Genomic DNA, 24,057 nt, shown 5'->3' with positions numbered 1-24,057 from the left:
TCCCAATTAAAGCAAGTCTATGGAAATGTCCAATCTAAGGCATCCAAGGAAAGATACCATAGGGTTCAAGAAGGCTGATGATGTTCAACATTTCTCTCTCAGCTGGAAGGGCACATGGCAAACATGGTGGCATCTGCTGGTTTTCTTGTGGCTCTACAAAAGGGACTCTCTCCAAAATGTTTCCTCTTTTAAAAGATTTCAGTAAACTAGTCAAGACCCACCTGGAATGGGTGGAGACACATCTCCACCTAATCCAGTTTAACAACCACTCTTGATTGAGTCTCTTTTTCAGGGAGATAATCTAAATAAAGTTTTAAACATACAGTATTGAATAGGGATTAGAAGAAATGACTGCCTTTACAAAATGGGATTAGGATTAAAACATGGCTTTTCTAGGGTACATACATCCTTTCAAACTGGCACAGATGTAAAAGACTTGTACACAGAAAACTTCAAAACCCTGCTAAAAGAAATCAAAGCACTTAAATAAATAGAAGGATGGTCCATGTTTATGGATTAGAAAACTAAATATTGTTAGGATGCCAATTCTACTCAAAGTGATTTACAGATGCTACACAATCCCAATCAAAATTCCAAATGCTTCTTTGCAGAAGTGGGAAAACCAATCAACAAACATTTGGAATGGCAAGGGGCCCTGAATAGCTAAACCTATCTTGAAAAAGAAAAACAAGTTGGAGTACTCACACTTCCTGATCTGATCTTAAAATTTTATTACAAAGCCACATTAATCAGATCAGCATTGCACTGGCACAAGGACAGACATATAGACCAATGGAACTGACTTGACAGTTCAGAAATCAACCCTCACATTTATGGCCAACTGATTTTCGACAAGGGTGCCAAGTCTGGTCAATTAGGAAAGAAGAGTCACTTCAACAAATGGTGCTAGGAAAACTGAATCTCCATATCCAAAAGAATGAAGGTGGACGCTTACCTCCCACCATATAAAAAATCAACTCTAAATGGGTCAAATATTTAAATTTAAGAACTAGAACTATAAAACTCCTGGAAGAAAATATAGGGAGGGATCTTCAGGAACTGTATTAGGCAATAGTTTCTTAGACTTTACACCCAAAGCAAAAGCAACAACAACAAAATAGATAAATGGGACCTAATCAAAACTAAACTCTTGGGTTCATCAAAGAACTTTATCATGGAAGCAAAATGACAACGTATAGGGTGGTGCCAAGATGACAGCTTAGGAAGGTGTGGGATTTAGTTCGTCCTCCAGAACAGCTACTAAATAACCAGGAACAGTACAGAACAGATCCTGGGGCCATGTTAGTGACTGGATACACAGTGTACCCCAGTCTGGACCAGCTGGACAGGCTGCAGCCCCACCCAGAACCATGAGTTCCCCTAGCTGCAGAGGCTGGTGCCCCTCCCCCACAGGCTACTTCCCAGAGGGGAAAGGAAAGGGACTTTAACAGTAACAGGGGCTGAGTGCAACTAAGCTTCAAGTGTGGAATTACTTCACAAATTCTGACTACTAAAAACAGGCCCCCAGCTCAGGTGAACCTGGTCAAAGCAGAGGTCGCTGATTTTTGCCCTGACGCCAAGGGGGCAGGGCTAACAGAAAAAGACAAAAAAAAAGAAACAGAGGTTTCTATGGCTTGACTGCCTTTGGATACAGCAGCAGAACTTCTCAGGCAGCTGCCCCAAGTATAGGCAGAAGCAAGCTCGTTTGAGGGCTTATCAGAAGCCTATGCCTTCCCCAGGAGAGGGGTGAGGCCCAACTCAGGTGGAATCCCTCCTTCAAGGAATTCAGACCCCAGGGCATGGTAATTTGAAGCCATTAAAACCAGTCTACAACCTCTCCTTTGTCTCCACCATGCCCCAGCAGGGAGAGTCTGCTGAAGTTAAAGGTACTGCATTACCTTATGCTGGTGGGACCTGCAGGCAGACAAGCGCCACATACTGGGCAGGATAAGGAAAAAAGAGTCCAGAGACTTCTCTGGACTTTCTTAGGAAAGTCTTTCAACCTGCTGGGTCTCACCCTCAGGGAAAACTGATGCAGGTGACTCCTTCCTCCTGACAGAAGGCCAGTTTGGTCTGGGAAAATCTGGCTGGGGTCTATAGTACCTAAGGGGGGAAAAAGACACCATATAGGCAGGGGAAGAAACAAGAAAAAGAACTGAAAAATTCTGATCTGTTAAACAAAACCTAAGCTAGAGGTTCAGAATAAGCTGAAATGAATGTCAAAGAACAGATAGACAACAAAGTCATCCAGCAAGAAAATCCTAGGTGAAAAATGTGAAAATAATCTCCAGAATAAACTAATTAAAGTAATTAAATACCTAGAGGCCAGCAAAAAATAACAAATCACACTAGGAAAATGAAGATATGGCCCAGTTAAAGGAACAAACAAGCAATTCAAATGAGATACAGGAGCTGAAGCAATTAATTCAGAATGTACAAACAGACATGGAAAACCTCATCAAAAATCAAAGCAGTGAATTGAGGGAGGATATAAAGAAGGCAAGGAATGAACAAGAAGAAATTGAAAGTCTGAAAAAACAAATCACAGAACTTATTGGGAATGAAAGAGATGAAAAAACAATGGAAACATACAATGTCAGATTCCAAGAGGTAGAAGACAGGATTAATGAACTGGAGGACAGAACATCTGGAATTCAACAAGCAAAAGAAAATAAAAGGAAAAGAATGGAAAAATATGAGCAGGGATTCAGTGAATTGAATGACAACATGAAGCACATGAATATACCTGTTGTGGGTGTCCCAGAAGGAGAAGAGAAGGGAAAAGGAGGAGAAAAACTAATGGAGGAAATAATCACTGGAAATTTCCCAACTCTTATGAAAGACTTAAAATTACAGATCATACTTAGGCCTTGGAAGGCCTTGCCGCAGTCACCTAGGTCTCGTCTTCAGTTTAGTGGGTTAAGTTTTTGCCTTTTTGCTTAAAAAATAATATGGTAATGATAATTGCTAATGGTAATGATGAAGCTAGTATTTCTTTGATGGCTTGTTCTAAGCACTTTACATTTAATCCTTACTGCAGCCATAGTAGGTGTAGCTTCCTTTTTCTACACAGAAATCAGTTTACCAAGGTTTTCTCTGACTTTAAAAATAACCACATTCACTGCCTTCCCCCTCTCTACATGGTACATGACTCCCAGGGGTGTGGACCTTCCTGGCAACTGGCGACAGAAATCCTAGAATGACCTGGGACTCAACATCAAGGGACTGAGAAAACCTTCTCGACCAAAAGGGGGAAGAGAGAAATGAGACAAAATAAAGTGTCAATGGCTGAGAGATTCCAAACAGAGTCAAGAGGTTATCCTGGAGGTTATTCTTACGCATTAAGTAGATATCACCTTTTTTAGTTAAGAAGTAATAGAGATGCTGGAGGGAAGTGCCTGAAAATGTAGAGCCATGTTCCAGTAGCTATGTTTCTTGAAGATGATGTATAATGATATAGCTTTCACAATGTGATTGTGCAATTGTGACAAACCTTGTGTCTGATGCTCCTTTTATCTACCTTATCGACAGACAAGTAAAACATATGGATTAAAAATAAATAAATAATAATAAATAATAGGGGGAACAAACAAAATAAATTTAGTAGATTGAAATGCTAGTGATCAATGAAAGGGAGGGGTAAGGGGTATGAATTGTTTTCCGTTTTCTTTCTATTTCTTTTTCTGAATTGATGCAAATGTTCTAAGAAATGATCATGATGATGAATATACAACTATGTGATGAAAAAAAATGAAGGTTCATATTGTACATTGATTTTATTTTTAATAAAACCACAGAGAAATATCATCTCACACCTACCAGAATGGCCGCTCTTAAACAAACAGAACTACAAATGTTAGAGAGGATGTGGAAAAATTGGAACATTCATTCACTACTGTGGGAATGCAAAATGATGCAGCCTCTATTGAAAACAGTTTGGCAGTTCCTCTAGAAGTTGAGTATAGAACTGCTGATCTGGCAATCCTACTATTAGGTATATACCCAGAATAACTGAAAGCTGGGATAAAAGTATACATTTGTATACCAATGTTCATAGCAGTATTATGCCCAATTTCCAAAAGACGGAAGCAAACCATGTGTCCATCAACTGATGAATGGATAAACAAAATGTGATACATACATATAACAGAATATTATTTAGCTGTAAGAAGGAATGAAATTCTGATGCATGCATCAACATGGATGAATCTAGAGGAAATTATGTTGAATGAAATAAGCTAGACAGAGGACAAATATTGTATGATCTCACTAATATGAACTAATTATAATAAGCAAACTCAGAGTTAGAATCTAGAATATAGGTTACCAAGAGATAGAATGTGTAGGGAAAGGGTATCTGATGCTTAATTTATGCAGATCCCTAATTAGTGTGATTGGAAATGTTTGGAAATGGATAGAGATGATAGGAACACACTATTTGGAGTATAATTAACAATACTGAATTATGTGCATGAATGTGGTTGAAGGGGAAGTTTAGGGTCGACTATGTCACTAGAAGTAAAGATAGATGATAAAACATGGAACTGTATAGCATAGTTGTTCAAGTTTGCTAGCTGCCGGAATGCAATATACCAAAAACTGAATGGTTTTTAAAAAGGGGGATTTAATAAGTTGCTAGTTTACAGTTCTAAGGCTGAGAAAATGTCCCAATTAAAACAAGTCTACAGAAATATCCAATCAAAGGCATCCAGGGAAAGATACCTTTGTTCAAGAAGGCCAATGAAGTTCAGGGTTTCTCTCTCAGGTGGAAAGGCACATGGTGAGCACAGTCAGGGTTCTTCTCTCATCTGGAAGGGCACGTGGCGAACATGGCATCATCTGCTAGCTTCCTCTCCTGGCTTCCTATTTCATGAAGCTCCCCAGGAGGCATTTTCCTTCTTCTTCTCCAAAGGTTGCTGGCTGGTGGACTCTGCTTCTCACAGCTATGTCATTCTGCTCTCTCCAAATCTCTCGTATTCTCCAAAATGTTTCCTCTTTTATAGAACTTCAGAAACTAATCAAGACCCACCCAAATGGGTGGAGACACGCCTCCAGCTAATCCAATTTAACAACCACTCTTGATTAAATCAGATCTCCAGGGAGATGATCTAATTACAGTTTCAAACACACAATATTGAATAGGGATTAGAAGACTCCTTTACAAAATGGGATTAGGATTAAAATATGGCCTTTCTAGGGTACATACATCCTTTCAAACCAGCACAATAGTAAATCCTATTTTGGGGATGACTGTGTTTAATAGTAGATATATAAGGTTGTTCTTTCATGAAATATAACTGATAAGCTCCACTATTATAAGATATTAATAATACGGTACTATATGGGACAATACACCTAATGCAAACTACAGACTATAGTTAAAAGTAATATTTTAATATCCTTTCATAAATTGTTAGAAGGGTACCACACCAATGTTAAGTGTCAACAATTGGAAGATACAAAGGATATAGGGTTATTCCTTTTGGAGTAATGAAAATGTTTTAAAATTGATTGTGGTGATGAATGCGTAATTCTGTGAATAAACTGGGAGCCATTGTTTACACACTTTGGATGGACTGTATGGTGTGTGAATATATCTCAAAAATACTTTAAAAAGAGCATACTAGCCCCATAGGTTACTGTGTTACAGCATGTTTCACAGAAAAATGAAGAGGCCTGATTCATCTGGTAAGCCACATAAATACAGATCAATTAAGAAAGGTTCTGCTATGTTCACTGATCTAAGCATAATACACTGACATAAAATACTGTTGAAAAATGATACTAGAATAATCAGACATCCATGTGACCTATACCTTCCACCAATACAGAAAAACTCGGGATGGATCACAGACTTAATGCAAAATCAAAGTATAAAACTTCTAGAGAACAAAGAAGGGAACCTTTGTGATCTTAGGCTAGACAAATATTTCTTAGATATGATATAAAAAGCATAATCCATAAAATTAACATATTGATAATTGGATTTCATCGAAATTTAAAACTTTTGCTCTTCAATACAGCATGAATAGTCAAACCACAGACTGGGAGAAAAGATTTGTATATATACAAATGTTAAGAAATTTCCATATAATGATATATTTTTAAATCTCTGGAAATCAATAAAAAGAAAACAACCAAATGAAAAATGGAAACATCTGAACAGACACTTCACCAGAGAAGAAATGCAGATGGCAAGTAAACCCATGGAAAGATGCTCAATATTACCAATCATTGAAGAAATACAAATTAACAACTGCAGTGATATGCCACCACCACACACCAATTACTGTTAAGTAAAAACAAACAAACAACAACAACAAAAAAAACAAGTGCTGGTGAGGATGTGGAGAAACTGGATCTCTTATACATTGCTTGTGAGAAAGAAAAAATAGTACAGACCATTTGGCAAACAATTAAGCAGTTCGTTATTAAGTTAAACATATACTTACCACAGGGTTCAGCAATCCATCTCTTAGATAAAAATTTACCCAAGAGAAATATAAATACATCTTCATATATGACCATTAAAAGAGGCTTTATTCATCATTGCCCTAATCTGGAAACTACCCAAATATACTTCAATTAGTAAATGGTAAAGAAACTGACATATTCATATAATAGATCACAAACTATTGATCTATATAATAGCATGGATGAGTGAAAGCCAGACTCAAAATGCTACATATTGTATGATTCCATTTATAAGACATTCTAGAAAAAAGAAAACAAATCAGAGAGTTGCATGCAGTTGGGGATGGGGGAAGGGGATGATTTCAAAGGGGCACATGGGAACTTTCTAGGGTGGTGGAAGTGTTCTACAACTTGATTGTGGTGGTGGTGGTGGTTACAAGAATGTATGCGTTTGTCGAAAGTCACAGAACTATACACTAAAAAAAGGGTCAATTTCACTGTATGTAAATTATAACTCAACAAACCTGACTTTGAAAAATATAAAGATTTATAAATAATACACATTGCAAAATCAATTTGGCCCAAAAAATGGGACTTCATATAAGCACTATCATTTGGCTTAATAGAACCTATCTTATAAACATGTTATCTTTTTAGGCCCATGAATAACATTTATCCTACATTACAACAAATAAAATTAGACAAGCAAAATAATAATGCCATATTCTTATCCAAGTCATATCCACTATATTTGCTTTAGCCATGTAATAGTCACTAAGTTTTAAAACAAAAAAACATTAATGAATTAAACAGTAGCCAACAAGTTTCTAAATTTTGAAAAACATATTTGAGGTCAAACTGGTATCAGACAAGTCTTTGCCACAAGTAGTCAGCTTTGTTCAAGGCTTTTTAGGATGAACTATTTTCATATCACCAGATATGAGTGAAAGAACCAGATGGGACACTTGCAGCTTGGTGCTAACTGTATTTGAGCTCTGGCTCAGAATTCAGCTTCTCTTCTCTCCATAATTCTTCAGTTACAGATTCACACATAAATGGAGATAACAAATGCTAGGTTAGCAAACATGAAGCCAAGAAACAGTAGAGGCTTGATGATTATATCTGCCACCTGTTGCTGGATTTATTGTCTAGGTTAGGCTAATACTCCTTGATGTTCCAGATATATTCTCTAGGTGATAGTAATACATAATCTTTACTCTGTTCAGTTTTGAGACACAAACAGCAATGTTTTAAAGATCAGTTTTTGTTTCATTTCAATAAGAATTTTCTTTCTCTGACCATTCTATCTTTTTAGAACCCAGAAAAGGGTACCTTGCAGATAAAATGACAGGTGCTAATAGGTATTTAGGGAGACGGCAGTCCTCCCAGTGCCTCTCACAGGCCCATTAGCTGACTCGCAAGGGAACTCCTGGGTAAACTATTCAGTGATGACACACTGACAAAACACCAGATGCTCAAAAAGCAAACACTCCTCAGTAGAAATTTTGTGCTACAGTGACTGGAGTGCTTTGAGTTGCATCCCACTTCATGGTTTTTTTTCCCCCACATCTTGATAATAATCAAGAAAATAACCCAACACATCATTAAAATAAGCTGATACATTAGGCAGCAATATAGAATAATTGCTATATTCCAGCAAAATAGAAGGAAATAAAATATAGTAAAAGATCAACAAATAAAATGTGCAAATACCTTGTTTTTAGCTAATTCCACTTCCAAACTTTTTTTTTCTTGTGCTATTTCTTTCTCTGTTTTCTTAACCTGCCCAAGGAGTGGGGGGGGGGAGGGGAGAAATGGGTCAAATTTTAAACAGCTGATAAAGTCTACTATATTAGCAAACACCACCTGCATGCCAATTAATACCTACACTGCAGAGATAGCAAATCCTCTCAGAAAAGGGGCCAATCGGGGAGTCTCTGAGGCAGAGCAGACTTCACAAACAGCCCTGAAATTAAAAAGACACGTCTGCATGTCAGACTCTGCTGGTTCCTTCCTAATTAGGAAGACAGGACTCTTCCCTCTTAATCTTCACTATCCCATTCATTCAGGGAAACACCACTTTGCAAACTGACCCCTTACCTAACACGAGGATGTATGAATAAGTTAACATTCACTAATGCTGTAAAAGGGTACACTACACTATTTGGCACAGACTACAAGTTAAAAGACAGATTAGTCACCCAAGGATTTCTCTAATGGGCAACTCAAACAAACTGCATCTGGGTTTTATTTCTTTTCTTTTTTTTTTTTGCACTAAGAGTACAACTTTAAAACAAGGTCACTACTACAACCAGGAGTTAACATAAATCTGCTTCCACCTACCTCTATCTGAAGTCTTTCTTTCTCCTCTAGCAGAGACATCTTCTCTTTTATTGATGACTCCAATTCACCTCGCAATCTTGCAACAGTTGATTCTAGCAATTCTTTCTGTGCAGCTGTCCTCTTCTCAGCATCGTCTGCTTTCTGTATGCACTGGTTATGCTCATGGATTAAATGGTCTCTGTAGGAAGAGGACAGGGAGATATGAAAGCTAATAAGAACTCTACTATAGCAGAGTGATTGAATGTTCCTATAGAACATACCTCCTGCTTGAAAGCAGTTACCAAAATGTTCTAACAAAACAAGTTCCTTAAGGGCAGAGTCTTCATGTATTTCATCATTGTATGGCTCAGTAAATGCAGAATTAAATGTTTTCATTAGGGATAAAATTAAATATAAGAACAAATATTGCTCATAATTTACTTACAGATGTGCCTGAAGTTGGGATTTCTCATTCTGAACAGTCTGTAGTTCACTTGTGATACTGGCATGGGCTGCATCCAATAGTAAGTTTTGTTCTTGAAATGTCTGTGTCATCATTTTCTGTTCTACCTGAGTGTTAAGAGTAAAAAGAGTAAAAGCTGAGATGCCAGAAAAATCATTTGATAGGGTGCCATAAAGAATATTCATCAAAGACATTTAGTTTCCAAAAGACAAGCTGGTAATTCTGGTCTCTTATAAATTGAACCTCTTTTTAAGAGTATTTATTTTTAATTTTAATACCCACCTTTCTCCTTCTCTGAGTATACCAGAATTCTATCATTTTATAACTCTACTAGCCAACAGTCAAGATGTATCATTTACCTAGACTGCTGCAAAATTTATAAAACAGAATTCTAATACCAATATACTTCTAAATATATAAAATTATGTTGAGTATTTTTGGTAATTAAAAATTTGAATATGATAACACATCTTACTTTAAAAGGTAAAACAATATAAACATATATAAGAAGCATAAAGTGAAAATATCCCTCCACCTCCATCTCCCCTCTCCCCTAAATAATACAACTCTCTAGGGATAATAAGTTAACAGTTTAGCATTAATTCTCTTAAGATTATCTTAAATTGCACTCAGATACTGTTAAAGCAGAAGCACTATAACTGCTTTCCAGAATTTATTTTCTCTGGCTCACCATTTTAGAATTATTAAAACAATATTTTTATACATACAGGCGTCTACTTACAATCCATAAGGTCTGTTCAAACAGACTACATATTAACAATTATTTTTGTAAGTAGATTTTTAAACATTTCTATTTTAACAATATTTATTTGCACAGCAAACCTTCATACTTGGTAAAATGGTGGCCCACTTGTGTTACAATTCAAAGTTCTAAAACATTTGTGACAGTGTTACATATGCCACAGTATTCAGCCCACTAAATTGTAAGTTCATTGAAAGTAACGTACTTTTTTCTCCACTATAATCCTAGCTAGATCTAGCATCATACATGCACAGAATAAACACTAAATGTTGCTGAATTAATGAAAAATTTTTACTGATTCTCTGTTATGTGTGAAAAAGATTTAGCACTATGAAAATAACAGAACTATATAAAACAAGGTCCTTTGTTCTAGGAAGCTCACATTGTAATACAGGAAATGAGCTAAGCACATTAAATTACCTTGATAAAATGCAAAGCAGGGAGGCAGTATCATGAAATGGTTAAAAAACTGTCTCTGGCGCCAGACCTAGATTTAAATCCAGCTCTGCCCCTTATTAGCCAGATAACTTCAGGGAAATTAACTTCTCTAAAACCAATTTTTCTTAATAAATAATAAATACTTCCTTTATATGATGGTTGTTAGGATTAAATGTGGTAATATATGTAAATGCTTAGCACAATGCCTGGTATATAGTAAACCTACTGGCCCCCACCCCACCCCACCATGAGTGTTTTTATTATTAGATAATGTTTAGTGCCTTAGGAGAAGTTGAAAGGGGAAGCTCATTCCTTGGTTTGGTATGATCAATCTTCTTTTCTGATGAAAGCCAGTCTTAATGAATAGAATTTCAAGTAGTTGAAGGTGAAATAAAAAACATCCTCAGCAGAGGGCACAGCAGAATGGGAAAGCATAAGGTATTTGAGGAAACGGTAAGTATTTTAGGGTTAGTTATAAGTATTCTCCATTAATATATTAATAATAGCGCTGGTAATTACTTTTCCTAAAGTATTGTTATTTGACAAGAAATAAGAAAGCACTAAATGTAAGGTAAAATCACTCCTCTGGTGAAAACTGAAAACCACTAATAAGAAAATAAAATAATTCAGTGGGTTTCTTGAAATTAATTATTAAAAAAGTTCATCAAATTAGCCATGCATATCTTGATTTCTCAGCTAGGAAAGCATCCTGCTCTATCAGAAATTCACTAGTGCTAAATGAATACCTTCAGGATGGCTTGATGGTCAGCAATGATTCTGGCATTCTCCATATTAACTGTCTGAAGCATACTGCTCAGCTCTGAACATTTTTGAGTCAGTTGCTCATTCAAAACCTAAGATAACACATACAGAAAGACAGATCTCTCCAATAAATAATAATTTTCCCTTGTGTCATTATTTTTAAAGACTGTATAGTATTTCATTATATATATGAACCTAATTTATTTAACTTATCCCAATTGATACTTCGTTGCTTATAAAATGCTTTTAAATATTTGGAGTCAACACCATAAATAATTCTAAATTAGAAAGAATTAATTAATGTTGAGTTGGTGAAGCAACTAAGGCATTTGGCAATTCAATGATTGTTCCTCACAATTTTGAACACTAGAATAAGGTAACTGCAGGATAAAAATTTTAACATAGGTGCCTAGCCAATATGATAGAAATCTGTTGCCATAACTGGATTATGAGCAATCAGAATTTGTTAGCTAATAATATATCTTTCCTCCTTCATCACCAATTACAATATTCATAAAAGCAAAATATAAATGACTGTGCCATTTCACAAGATTAATCAAAACAAAACTATTGTGCTACAGATCTGTTATATGTAGTTGGTTAATAATTCTATTGTCCTTTTGATTACTGAAATTGTTATTACTGTGAATAAAAGATAAAGTTATTTTTGGCAAGGATCTTATATTTCAATGAATAAGTTTTTCAACTATGGGGAAAATAACCCTGAAAGACACAATAAGAAAAAACACAAAAAATAAAATGGTAACAAAAAAGAAAAGATAAATTAAAAATTGCTTGGCAAGCATAAGTGGTATGTATAATATAGTAGTTAGGAACATGTTTGGGGAACATTTTATAAACATTTGTACAAAGTATTCATTGAGGAATATCTGAGATGGGACAGAGGAGAACCCTTGTTTCTTAAAAAGAAATAGGTCATTTTCTTTGGAGCCAGATTTTACCTGGGCTCAAATTTCAACTCTGCCACTTATTAGCTACATAATGGAACTTCTCTGTGTATCAGTTTCCTTATGTCTAAAATGGGAATAATGACAGTTTCTATTTCATACAGGTGTTGTGAGAATTTCAAATTGTTAGTGATACAAGGTGTTTAGATTATGCCTGGAATAAAGAAAGGGCTCAGTAAATGTTCACCATTGGTGTAGTAAGAATAGCAGTTTTATGTTATTATTATTAGTTTATACAAGAACAGATTTATTTTGTAGTTGTTTTTTAATCATAAGGATAGTACAGCAGGAGGAGGAAGCTCAAGGAATCATTTCCTCCACCAGAACAACTATTAACTGGCAGGAACTGTCTGAATCAACTAATTTGAAACTCTAGAGCATAGGAGAAGACTGTGCAACATCCAGTAAAGAGCAGAAGGAAGAAGCTAGTTTACTGTGGTAAATACCAGTGAATTGTACCTTCCGTGGAGCAGATTCTATTGCCAGCCCCAGAACCACAGTAGAAGAAGTAAGGTACTCAAACCCAGCCTCAGGTGAAGATTGCTGGTGCCAAGATGGAATACAAAGACCTAGGTTCCCCAAGATCTGGGGTGTGTAGTCCAATGGCTGATCACTACTTTTGATTAGCTACTTCAGATTGCTGGGGGCACAGTACCTTCAGGCCCTTTGTTAGGCAACGGTTTCTTAGACTTTACACCCAAAGCACAAGCAACCACAACAAAAACAGATAAATGGGTCTTCCTCGATATTAAATCCTTTGTGCATCAGAGGATTTGGTCATGTAAGTGAAATAATAACCTACACAAATAGGAAACCACATATTCTGTAAGGGCTTAATAACAAGAATATATAAAGAAATCCTACAACTCACCAACAGAAAGACAAACAATCCAATCAAAAAATGGGCAAAGGACCTGAAAAGATATTTCCCCAAAGAAGATATAGAAATGGCCAAAAAGCTCATGAAAAGATGTTAAATATTATTAGGCATTAGGAAAATGCAAGCAAAACCACGAGATACCGTTTTACACCCACTAGGATTGCAACTATTAAGAAAATGGAAAACTACAAGTGTTAGAGAGAATCTGGAGAAATGGGGACACTCATTTATTATTGATGGGAATGTAAAATGGGATAGCCACTATGGAAAACAGTTTGGCAGTTCTTCAGAAATTTAAGCATCATTACCATATGTTCTGGCAATGCCACTTCTAGATATATACCCAAAGAACTGAAAGCAGGGATTCAAACAGATATTTGCACATCAATGTCCACAGAAGCATTATTCACAATTTCAAAAAGATTAAAACAACCCAAGAATCCACCAACTGATGAATGGATAAACAAAACGTGGTATACATACACAATGGAATATTATTCAACCCTAAAATGAAGTTCTGAGACATGTGACAGGATGGATGAGACCTGAAGACATGTTGAATGAAATGATGCAGATCTAAAGGACAAAAATTCATATCACTGATATAAAATACTTAGAAGAAGCAAATTAATAAAGCCAGAAACTGGAATACAAGTTATTAGAGGTCAGGGTGGGGATAAGAAATTGGGGATTGTATTAGTTAGGATTCTTTAGAGAAACAGAATCAATAGGAAACACTCACAAATATAACATTTATAAAAGTGTCTTACATAACCGTGGGAACACAGAGTCCAAAATCCGCAGGGCAGGCTGTGAAGCCGAAGATTCTGATGGAGGCGACAGGAGAGGGTTGCCAGCTAAAACAGGAAGAGAGCCTGTCTCTTCTGAATCCTCCTTAAAAGGCTTCCAGTGATTAGATTAAGCATCACTAATTGCAGAAGACACTCCCCTTGGCTGATTACAAATGGAATCAACTGTGGTTGTAGCTGCAGTGATCATGATTTAATTCTATGAAATGTCCTCATTGCAATAGACAGGCCAGCACTTGCCCAATCAGACAAACAGGTACCACCACTTGGCCAAGTTGACACATGAACCTGACCATGACAGCCCACCCCTAGTCAACTTGGCAGCTATACATATCACCTTAAACCATACCTAATTTCTAAATAAAAAACAATAAAACACATTATTTTCTTTCACCTAACAATACTCAACTGTCCTGCATACAACTGGAAACACATTAAATCTCTCCAGAATAGGTTGCAAGTCCTTGGTAATATTCATTCTTAAACTTGATATCTTACAACTTAAATAGTATAACATGAACAAAACAGCATTACAGTTCTCCTTTTTATAACTGATCATGTGGTCGTAGTTCATATTTATCACTACCTTCTTCTACTGCCCATTCCATGTTCCCTTTACCCTCGGCTAGAGCTTTAGCTGGCCATGGTTCTTTGCCTGGTGGGGTGACCCAAACCTTCATTCCTGAAGTTTCAGAGCCATTGGTAGTCCTGCCTGGATTGGGTTATTGCAGTTTTCCATTAATTTTAATCATAGGGCATGGTAGTACTAAAAGATGCCCTAGGAGATCTCCTATATTCCAAGAAAACTCTTCTTTACTTCTGTTGTGTAGTTGCAGCCCTATTTCCCCCTGATAGTCAGGGTTAATCACTCCAGACAATAATGTAATTCCTTTATTGGCTTGTTGATCCAGTGGCATGAGTAGACCAAAGTGACCATGTGGTAGTCTTAGATGCCAGGTCAATGGAATCATTCCTGTTTCTTCTGGTGGAAGCACTCCCCTTCTTGGAAATAAAATGTAGACTAGCAGAGCTCAGCGAAACAGGGACAGGAAGCAAAATTTTCCTAGTGGATCACTAGGGGTAATAGTGAGTGGTACCACCCCCATTTCCACAACTTGGTTCCTGGACCCATGGATGCTGGCTATGGGAGAAACAGCACCATACAGCGGACGCTACTTCAGAGCATATGCAGCTTCCTGGAGAACATTACTCCAGCCCTTCAAGGTATTGCCACCTAGTTGGCACCATTATTGAGTTTTCAAAAGGCCATTCCATCATTCTATCAATCCAGCTGCTTCTGGGTGATGGGGAACATGGTAAGACCAGAGAATTCCATGAGCATGTGCCCATTCCCACACTTCATTTGCTGTGAAGTGTGGTCCTTGATCAGAAGCGATGCTGTGTAATACCATCACAATGGATAAGGCATTCTATAAGCCCCGGGATGGTAGTTTTGGCAGAAGCATTGTGTGCAGGGAAAGCAAACCCATATCCAGAGTATGTGTCTATTCCAGTTAGAACAAATCACTGCCCCTTCCATGAACGGAATGGTCCCATGTAATCAAGCTGCCACCATGTAGCTAGCTGGCTGGTCACCTCAGGGAATGGTGCCATATCGGGGGCTAAGTGTGGGTCTCTGCTGGCAGATTGGGCTCTCAGTAGTGGCTGTAGTCAAGTCATCCTTGATGAATGGAAGTCCATGTTGCTGAGCCATGCATAACCTCCATTCCTACCACCATGACCACTTTGTTCATGAGCCCATTGGGTAATGACAGGAGCTGCTGGGGAAAGAGGCTGACTGGTATCCACAGAATGGGTCATCTTATCCATTTGATTATTAAAATCTTCCTCTGCTAAAGTCACCCTCTGGTGCACATTCACATGGGACACAAATATGTTCATGTTTTTAACCCACTCAGAAAGGTCTATCCACATACTTCTTCCCCAGACCTCTTTGTCACCAATTTTCCAATTATGGTCTTTCCAAGTCCCTGACCATCCAGCCAAACCATTAGCAACAGCCCATGAGTCAGTATACAAACGCACCTCTGGCCAGTTTTCCTTCCAAGCAAAATGAACAACCAGGTGCACTGCTCAAAGTTCTGCCCACTGGGAGGATTTCCCCTCACCACTGTCCTTCAAGGACACCCCAGAAAGGGGTTGTAATGCTGCAGCTGTCCACTTTCGGGTGGTACCTGCATATTGTGCTAAACCATCTATAAACTAGGCACGAGTTTTCTCCTCCTCAGTCAATTCACTGTAAGGAACTCCCCAAGAGGCCATAGCTCTGGTCTGGGAAAGAGAAGGTAATGTGGCAGGAGTAGAGACCATGGGCATTTGGGTCACTTCCTCATGAAACTTACTTGTGCCTTCATGACCTGCTCTGGCCCTATCTCGTATATACTACATCTATTTTATAACAGAGTGCTGCTGTGCACACCCAACTTTATGGCTTGGTGGGTTAGACAACACCCAGCTCATGATAGGCAACTCAGGTCTCCTGGTAACTTGGTGGCCCATAGTAAACCAAGTAGAGCATTCAGTCTCTACTTAGGCCCAGTAGCAGACCAAAAGCTGTTTCTCAAAAGGAGAGCAGTTATCTGCAGAAGATGGTAAGGCTTTGCTCCAAAATCCTAGGTCTGCATTGTGATTCTCCTATAGGGGTCTGCCAAAGGCTCCAAACAGCATCTCTATTGGCCACTGACACTTTCAGCACCATTGGATCTGCTGGATCATACAGCCCAAGTTGCAGAGCAGCTTGTACAGCAACCTGGACTTGTTGCAAAGCCTCCTCTTATTCAGGTCCTCACTCAAAATTAGCAGCTTTTCTGGTAACTCGATAAATGCGCTGGAGTAGCACACCCAAATGAAGAATATGTTGTTGTCAAAATCCAAAGAGACAAAACGACCTCTTTTTTGGTCGTAGGAGAGGCCAGATGCAGCAATTTATCCTTCACCTTAGAAAGGATATCTCAACATGCCCCACACCACTGGACACCTAGAAATTTCACTGAGGTGGAAGGCCCCTGTATTTTTGTTGGATTTGTCTCCCATCCTCTGACACGCAAATGCCTTACCAGTAAGTCTAGAGTAGTTGCTACGCCTTGCTCACTAGGTCCAATCAACATGATATCATCAATACAATGGACCAGCATGATGTCTTGTGGGAGGGAGAAACGATCAAGGTCCCTGAAGACAAGATTATGACATAGGGCTGGAGAGTTGATGTACCCCTGAGGTAGGACAGTGAAAGTATATTGCTGACCTTGCCAGCTGAAAACAAGGGGTCCTTTCTGGGGGTCCTTACTAACAGCAATTGAGAAAAAAGTATTTGCCAGATCAATAGCTCCATACCAGGTACCAGGGGATGTATTGATTTGCTCAAGCAATGATACCACACCTGGAACAGCAGCTGCAACTGGAGTTACCACCTGGTTGAGCTTATGATAATCCACTGTCATCCTCCAAAACCCATTTGTTTTCTGCACAGGCCAAATAGGAGAGTTGAATGGGGATGTGGTGGGAATCAAAACCCCTGCATCCTTCAAGTCCTTAAGAATGGCAGTAATCTCTGCAATCCCTCCAGGAATCTGGTATTGCTTCTGATTTACTATTTTGCTAGGTAGAGGAAGTTCTAATGGCTTCCACTTGGCCTTTCCCACCAGAATAGCCCTCACTGCATGAGTCAGAGAGCCAATGTGGGAATTCTGCCAGCTGCTCAGTGTGTCTATTCCAATTATACATTCTGGAACTGGGGAAATAACTACAGAATGGGTCTGGGGGCCCACTGGACCCACTGTGAGACAGACCTGAGCTAAAACTCCATTGATCATCTGACCTCCATAAGCCCCTACTCTGGTGGACCAGAGTGACGTTTTGGGTCCCCTGGAATTAATGTCACTTCTGAACCAGTGTCTGCTAATCTCTGAAATATCTAATCATTTCCTTTTCCCCAATGCACAGTTACCCTGGTAAAAGGCCATCGGTCTCCTTGGGGAAGGCTTGGAGGAAGATTAACAGTATAAATTTGTGGGAGTGTAACAGGGTTCTCCCCGAAAGGGACCTGGCCTCCTATGTTAGTTAGATTCAGTTGTCAACTTGGCCAGGTGAGCATACCTAGTCTTGTTGCTGCAGATATAAGCCAACGGTACGTGAACCTCATCTGTTGCCAATTACATCTGCAGTCAGCTAGGAGGCGTGTCTGCTGCAATGAGTGATGTTTGACTTAATTGGCTGGTGCTTAAATGAGAGATTGCAACCTGGCACTGCTAAGCAGCTCGGCATTCCTCTTCTCAGCACTAGCAGCTCAGCCCAGGCCTTTGGAGATGCAGAAAGAAGTCACCCCAGGGAAAGTTGTTGGAACCCAGGGGCCTGGAGAGAAGATCGCAGAGACCATCACTGTGCCTTCCACGTAAGAAAGAACCTCAGTGGAAAGTTAGCTGCCTTTCCTTTGAAGAACCAACAAAATAAATCCCCTTTTATTAAAAGCCAATCCATCTCTGGTGTGTTGCATTCCGGCAGCTAGCAAACTAGAACACCTCCCCTTCATTCAAGGGGCTCTGGGTCTGTAAACTATCTCAAGCCTGGAAATTGATTGAGGGGCCATGACTCTGTGTTTTTGTAATTCAGGTTAGACTTCTGTTCACTTGACCTAGAACTCTTTTGTTTATACAGCTCGAACAAGAATTTAGTAGACTGTCCTTCTATTATATTTCTAAGTACCCCATAATTTACTAGCCAATGCCACAAATCCCTGCGAGTCATATAATTTTGACTCCTGCTTTGAGTTTGCTGTCTATTATAATAGCCACATCTATCCTGTCTTGGGCGATTAAGTGCTGCCACTTGGTTTTTGTCAACTCAGGATCCAGTCATCTCCATTGTGTTTAAGGATTCTAGCTCAGTGACAACAGTTCCTACGGTAATATCTGACCTACAGAGCAGTGCAACTACAGAGCTCTTCAGGGATGATGGAGCTAGTCTCGCAAATTTATTTCTCACTGTTCTGGTAAAAGGTGCATCCTCCGGACATTCCTGGGGTCTAAGAGCAGGAATAAATGATATTTTTTTTGCATGATAAATCCACTCTAACATTCCAGTTTCTCTAAGCTTCTGGATCCCCTCATCTGCATTATACCAGGGCAGTTCTGGCATTTCAACCTTAGGTAATGTCGGCCACCTTTTGATCCATGTTTCAACCAATCATCCAAACTGTTAATACCTTTTCTAACCTCTCAAGCAATAATACTGACTGCAGAATCTCTGCTTAGTGGGCCCGTATCAATAAATTCATGCTGATCCAGCCTTATATTCCTCCCACCATTATCCCACACCCTTAAAATCCATTGCCACACATATTCCCCTGATTTCTGTCTATATAAATTGGAAAACTCACACAGCTCTTTCGGAGTATGATGTACTTTCTCATGTGTGATACTTCATACCTCACCTTTAGGGGCTTGTTGGGACTTTAGTCTAGTTATAGGTCTGGAAGAAATGAGGGCTGGTGGAGGTGGGTCATGAAAAGAATTAGAAATATCTTCCAAGCTATTAGCTTCAGGACATTCCTTTGCAGTTTCATCTGGTGAAACAGGATTAATCACTCTAGGGCTAATCCCTTCAGAAGGTTGGGTGGCCAACTCAAGGGAGGCTGGAGGTGGGGTGGCTATGTCCTCAGGGCAGACTATTACAGGGTTATCTAGAGAAGACTCAGCATGACCTAGGGTTTCAACCTCACCCCTGACATCATTGTCAATCCATATGTCACCATCCCATTTTTCAGGGTCCCACTCCTTTCCAATCAATGCCCTCACTTAAATGGCAGACACCATGCAAAATTGAGATTTCAGTTTACGTTGTAAAGTTGCTGCTCTAACACTAAGATTCTGAGTTTGATTTTCAGAGATCTCAAGTCTACAGTTACAGGAAATAAGATTTTCCTTCAGGATACTCATAGAAACTTCTACATCTGTCAGACAGCACTTAAGTTTCTTGTTTGAAGCCCTAAGCCCATCCCTTTCACTCCTTAATGTATCCAGTGTATCTAATAACAACCAGCCAACATCTCTATACCTCTTATTTCCACAAAACTCCGTAAAGGTGTCAAAAACATTATCCCCCAGAGCCTGGCTTCGTACAAGTGAAGCATTAGGAGAATCGAATGGTTATATTTTACTATCTCTTTTGCCAACTCACTCTATAGATTGGGAGTGTCATTCTGTTTATGGGAATCAGAGTCCTTGGTGCCTTTGAGTCCAGTCAGAGTAGAAAGCCATTCATAAAAACCCATTTTTAAGATTCTGTTTCTTAAGAACCACTCCTGGTACCAAGTTGTATTAGTTAAGGTTTTCTAGAGAAACAGAATCAACAGGAAACACTCGCAAATAAAAAATTTATAAAAGTGTATCACATAACTGTGGGAACACAGTGTCCAAAATCTGCAGGGCAGGCTGTGAAGCCAATGATTCCAATGGACTGGATGAACTCCACAGGAGAGGGTCGCCGGCTAAAGCAGGAAGAGAGCCTGTCTCTTCTGAATCCTCCTTAAAAGGCTTCCAGTGATTAGATTAAGCATCACTCATTGCAGAAGATACTTCCCTTGGCTGATTACAAATGGAATCAGCTGTGGATGCAGCTGAAGTGATCATGATTTAATTCTATGAAATGTCCTCATTGCAACAGACAGGCCAGCACTTGCCCAACCAGATAAACAGGTACCACCACTTGGCCAAGTTGACACATGAACAAGACCATGACAAAGATGTATTGCTTAAAAATTGTACATAGTTTCTATTGAGTTGGTGGAAAAATTTTGTTAATGGATGATGGTGATGGTGGTGCAACCTAAATGTAATTAACTGCACTAAAATATATATTGAATGTGGATAAGAGTGGGAAAAAAAAGTATAAGACATTCATGATTTAACAGTGTGACTTAAATATTCAAACATTTCATAGGAATTTAGAGTGAAGTTAGGGGTAGTTAATTTGAAAATGTTCCATAAACGTAATAGAACATATAGAAATGAAAAACTTGAATGATAGAGACAGTATGAATTTATATAATCAGGATTAAATTTAGTTCTAGGGTCTTTAATTGAACAAAATGAAATAACGTCTGAAAACTAAAGAAATAAGGAAGATTTACCCGTGCTTTTTCTGATGATTCATGAAGGGACATTATTTGAGACCTCAAATATGCATTTTCTTCATGTTCCTTGTTGAAAGACATCTGTACCTTCTAAAGGGAAAGAAAAGAATTTCTCTCCATTGAAAAGTTAACAGTGGTATTACGTGTATCTCTATCAAAATAATGATTCTGTATTTTGCCAGTACCAGTTCAGGTAGTAACATACACAAAGATAAGTGTCATACAAATAATTTTTTAAAGTCCTGATATCTTCAACTTAAAAATATCTCTTCATTTCTAAATTATCTATCAAAACTGTTTATTAAATTTATTCTCATTCTAGGATTCTAACTAGAAAGAATTTATGTAAACCCTAAGTTAAATATTTGCCTAGTATCCTTATGATGAAATATTTCTTTTACATTACATGTACATTTTTTGCTATTAATGGTAAGATCTTGTTATTTCAAAGGAATACATTCAAGTATCTTTTAAAGTCATAAGTAGGTGAAGATTATTTTCATCAAAGAATACCTGTAGGTGGATAAAGAAAACACTCAGGCTCCTAGAAAAGAAATATTTGATTCTCCTTGAGATAGGAGAAAGATAGTGAGTTGTGGGTTGAGCTTTGCCTAATAGGTACTTAGACAAATGGGGGAACTGCAAGGTGTAAACCCCAGAACCACTTTTCTACTTTCCCAGGAGAAGCATCTCACAAAAGGTAGACATCACATAACAAAGGATGAGACACCATCCAGAAAAATTATTCTAAACAATGACCACACATAAAGAGACTAATTTAAAAATGCATAAGATGATATACAAAAGTAGCTATATTTATTTTTAAAGTTTAACTTATAACAATTTGTTTGCAGTATAAAATGAAAAAAAGATGCCTGCCCATGCCAAAAATAAAAGCAAAAAAGTCTCAATATTTTTGTCGATTCACATTTTTAAAACTATAATAACCAGGATGAAATTATTTAATTCCTAATACCCAGCTGACAACAGTTCTGAATATACAATTTATTTGCCCTGAAACTTTTTTTTAATAAAGTCTAAATTTAAGAGAACAGGGATTACAAACCAACATTGAGAGAGAAAATATTTCTTAATGAAATGAGAAAAACCTCTGTACTCTACAACCTCAAAACTTACCTTATTTTCTTCAATCAATTTGGAAATGATGTTGTCTCTAGAAACTAAAAACAAAAAATCCACATAACTATGACAATAACTTGCTTCATTGAAATCACATGGTAATTTTTCCGAGAAGCTTAAAAACTTTTTTAGTCTATATTTTGTGGAAATATGCAAAGTTCAGGTATTTGCATTATATTTTATAAACAAGAGACTAAATCATGGAATTACTAAGTACTAGTCACAGTCATGCAACTGTAAACTAGGTAGCCTTTTACCCAATGCATGTATGTTGAGGAGTGTCTCAGGGATTCCAAGCTGAGGAAGGACAGGATCAAGTTTTGTTTTTGTTTTCTTTTTTTTAAGAGATCAGTTTAGTATCTGTTGCAGTAACCAAAGTATGAAACAATCAGATTATGACAATAGAGAGATGCAGAGGAAAAAATAGATTCTTGAAATATTAAGCAGGAAAGACCGTCAGGAATTGGTGGCTGTTGGTAGGGTTAAGACGATAGATAAGACAAGAAAAACACCTAGCAAACTACCTTGTACTCAGATTGGTATGGGGTAGATATTGGACACTTCCCCTAGGTAGGGAGTTCACACAAGGAACAGGTTTGGGATGATGAGATGAAGTGAAATAGCTTAGTTTTCATCATATATTTGGAAGTATCTGCAGGGTACCCAACTATAGACAGTTTTCAGTTGGCAGTAAGACATAAATCTCAGGAGAATGATTCGTGTGGGAAAAGATCCGAAACCATTAAGAGTGGTTGTAGAGTGAAAAAACAAAGACAGGTAAATGAAGAAAAGTTTAGCATTCTGTACTAGTAGTCAAAAGAAAAACTTTTCTGAGAGTATTATTTTGGTTCATTAAAAAATCCATTTAATTTTGTTCCTTTCAAATAGTCTAAAATCAGAAAATTACAAAACACATAAAAATTCACTTTTCTATGTAAGTCTAAGGTTCATCCCAAATAGAGCACATTTTAATTTAAATATATGGAGGATCAAAAAGATAAACTATCTTGCCTATTTTGGAAAGTCCACTAATTAAACTAAGAATGAAAAAGGCATATTTAACCTATTTGGGAGAACAACTTAATCACTTTAATAGTATAAATATCTAAATGATTATTGGTAACAAGCAAATGATAAAGAACTGCTAATACAACAATTAAAAATTTTTAATTCACTGAAGTAAACATCTAAAGGTACTTCTTTAATTCTCCACTTAGAATAGCTATTTATATCTCAAAGTAATAGAATTGCATGTATGTGAAGAGCCTATAATTTAATATTAAGCATATAGTAGGTATTAAGTTATCCACACATTAGTCTGAATTTCTGTTGTTGTAATTTTCATTTTTTAAAATAGTCTTCCACATAAAGTAAAAAAATAAAATAAAGCATTACTCTTAAGAGAAAGTAATATTAAAACTCAATCAGAAGATAAATAGAGTAGAAAGATTTGTGTTTCAGTCCCAGCTATCACCTTCGGAGTCCTAGGACACACAGTCTCTCTGTGTCTTTCTACTCTTCTGTAGTTTAGGCATATTTTCTTGTCTTTCTCATAAGGTTGTCGTAAGGCTCAAATTAGATAATGTGACAGATAAAATACAACGTGTTTTTGTAGATATATAACCACAGGAAGACAGAAAATTATCTGTGACATCATCAGTGAGAAATTCACATAGGAATTCATTATCTAATGACTATAAGGAAAAACAGTATTTTCTGCTAAAAAGCAGTGAGTCAAAACACTGAATAAGATTAGTTTTTGCTCTATCATTTATAATTTCATTTCTCTTTAGTTATTTCCTTCCCCATTAGGGCCAAAGACCAGAGATGTGCACTGGAAAGAACCTCTCCAGTTGTTCTTAGAGTTAGAGGATCCAGATTCAGGCCTCATTTGACCATTTATTCATTTTATACTTTGAGAAGTAAGGACAGTTTTGAGAATTGAATG

At 37.6% G+C, this 24,057-nt stretch overlaps 1 protein-coding gene across 12 annotated transcripts in view; it reads right to left on the bottom strand.

Annotated features, from left to right (window-relative positions):
* CCDC150 (coiled-coil domain containing 150) overlaps positions 1–24,057 on the bottom strand; it is a 170,898-nt gene that overhangs the window by 132,245 nt on the left and 14,596 nt on the right. For 10 of the 12 annotated variants that reach the window (XM_077154522.1, XM_077154523.1, XM_077154525.1 and 7 more), the window contains exons 8-13: positions 22,107–22,150; positions 20,967–21,059; positions 11,147–11,254; positions 9,182–9,306; positions 8,758–8,935; positions 8,128–8,196 (exon numbers count right to left, since the gene is read on the bottom strand). In XM_077154522.1, the coding sequence (XP_077010637.1) occupies positions 8,128–8,196; positions 8,758–8,935; positions 9,182–9,306; positions 11,147–11,254; positions 20,967–21,059; positions 22,107–22,150 (617 nt within the window). The remainder of the gene's footprint in view (positions 1–8,127; positions 8,197–8,757; positions 8,936–9,181; positions 9,307–11,146; positions 11,255–20,966; positions 21,060–22,106; positions 22,151–24,057) is intronic. The other 2 variants (XM_077154532.1, XM_077154531.1) reach the window with 2 other exon arrangements.

The sequence above is a fragment of the Tamandua tetradactyla genome, chromosome 3 (genome assembly GCF_023851605.1).
Source record: "Tamandua tetradactyla isolate mTamTet1 chromosome 3, mTamTet1.pri, whole genome shotgun sequence".
Classification (NCBI taxonomy): domain Eukaryota; kingdom Metazoa; phylum Chordata; class Mammalia; order Pilosa; family Myrmecophagidae; genus Tamandua; species Tamandua tetradactyla.
This window is presented reverse-complemented; position numbering and strand designations above follow the sequence as displayed.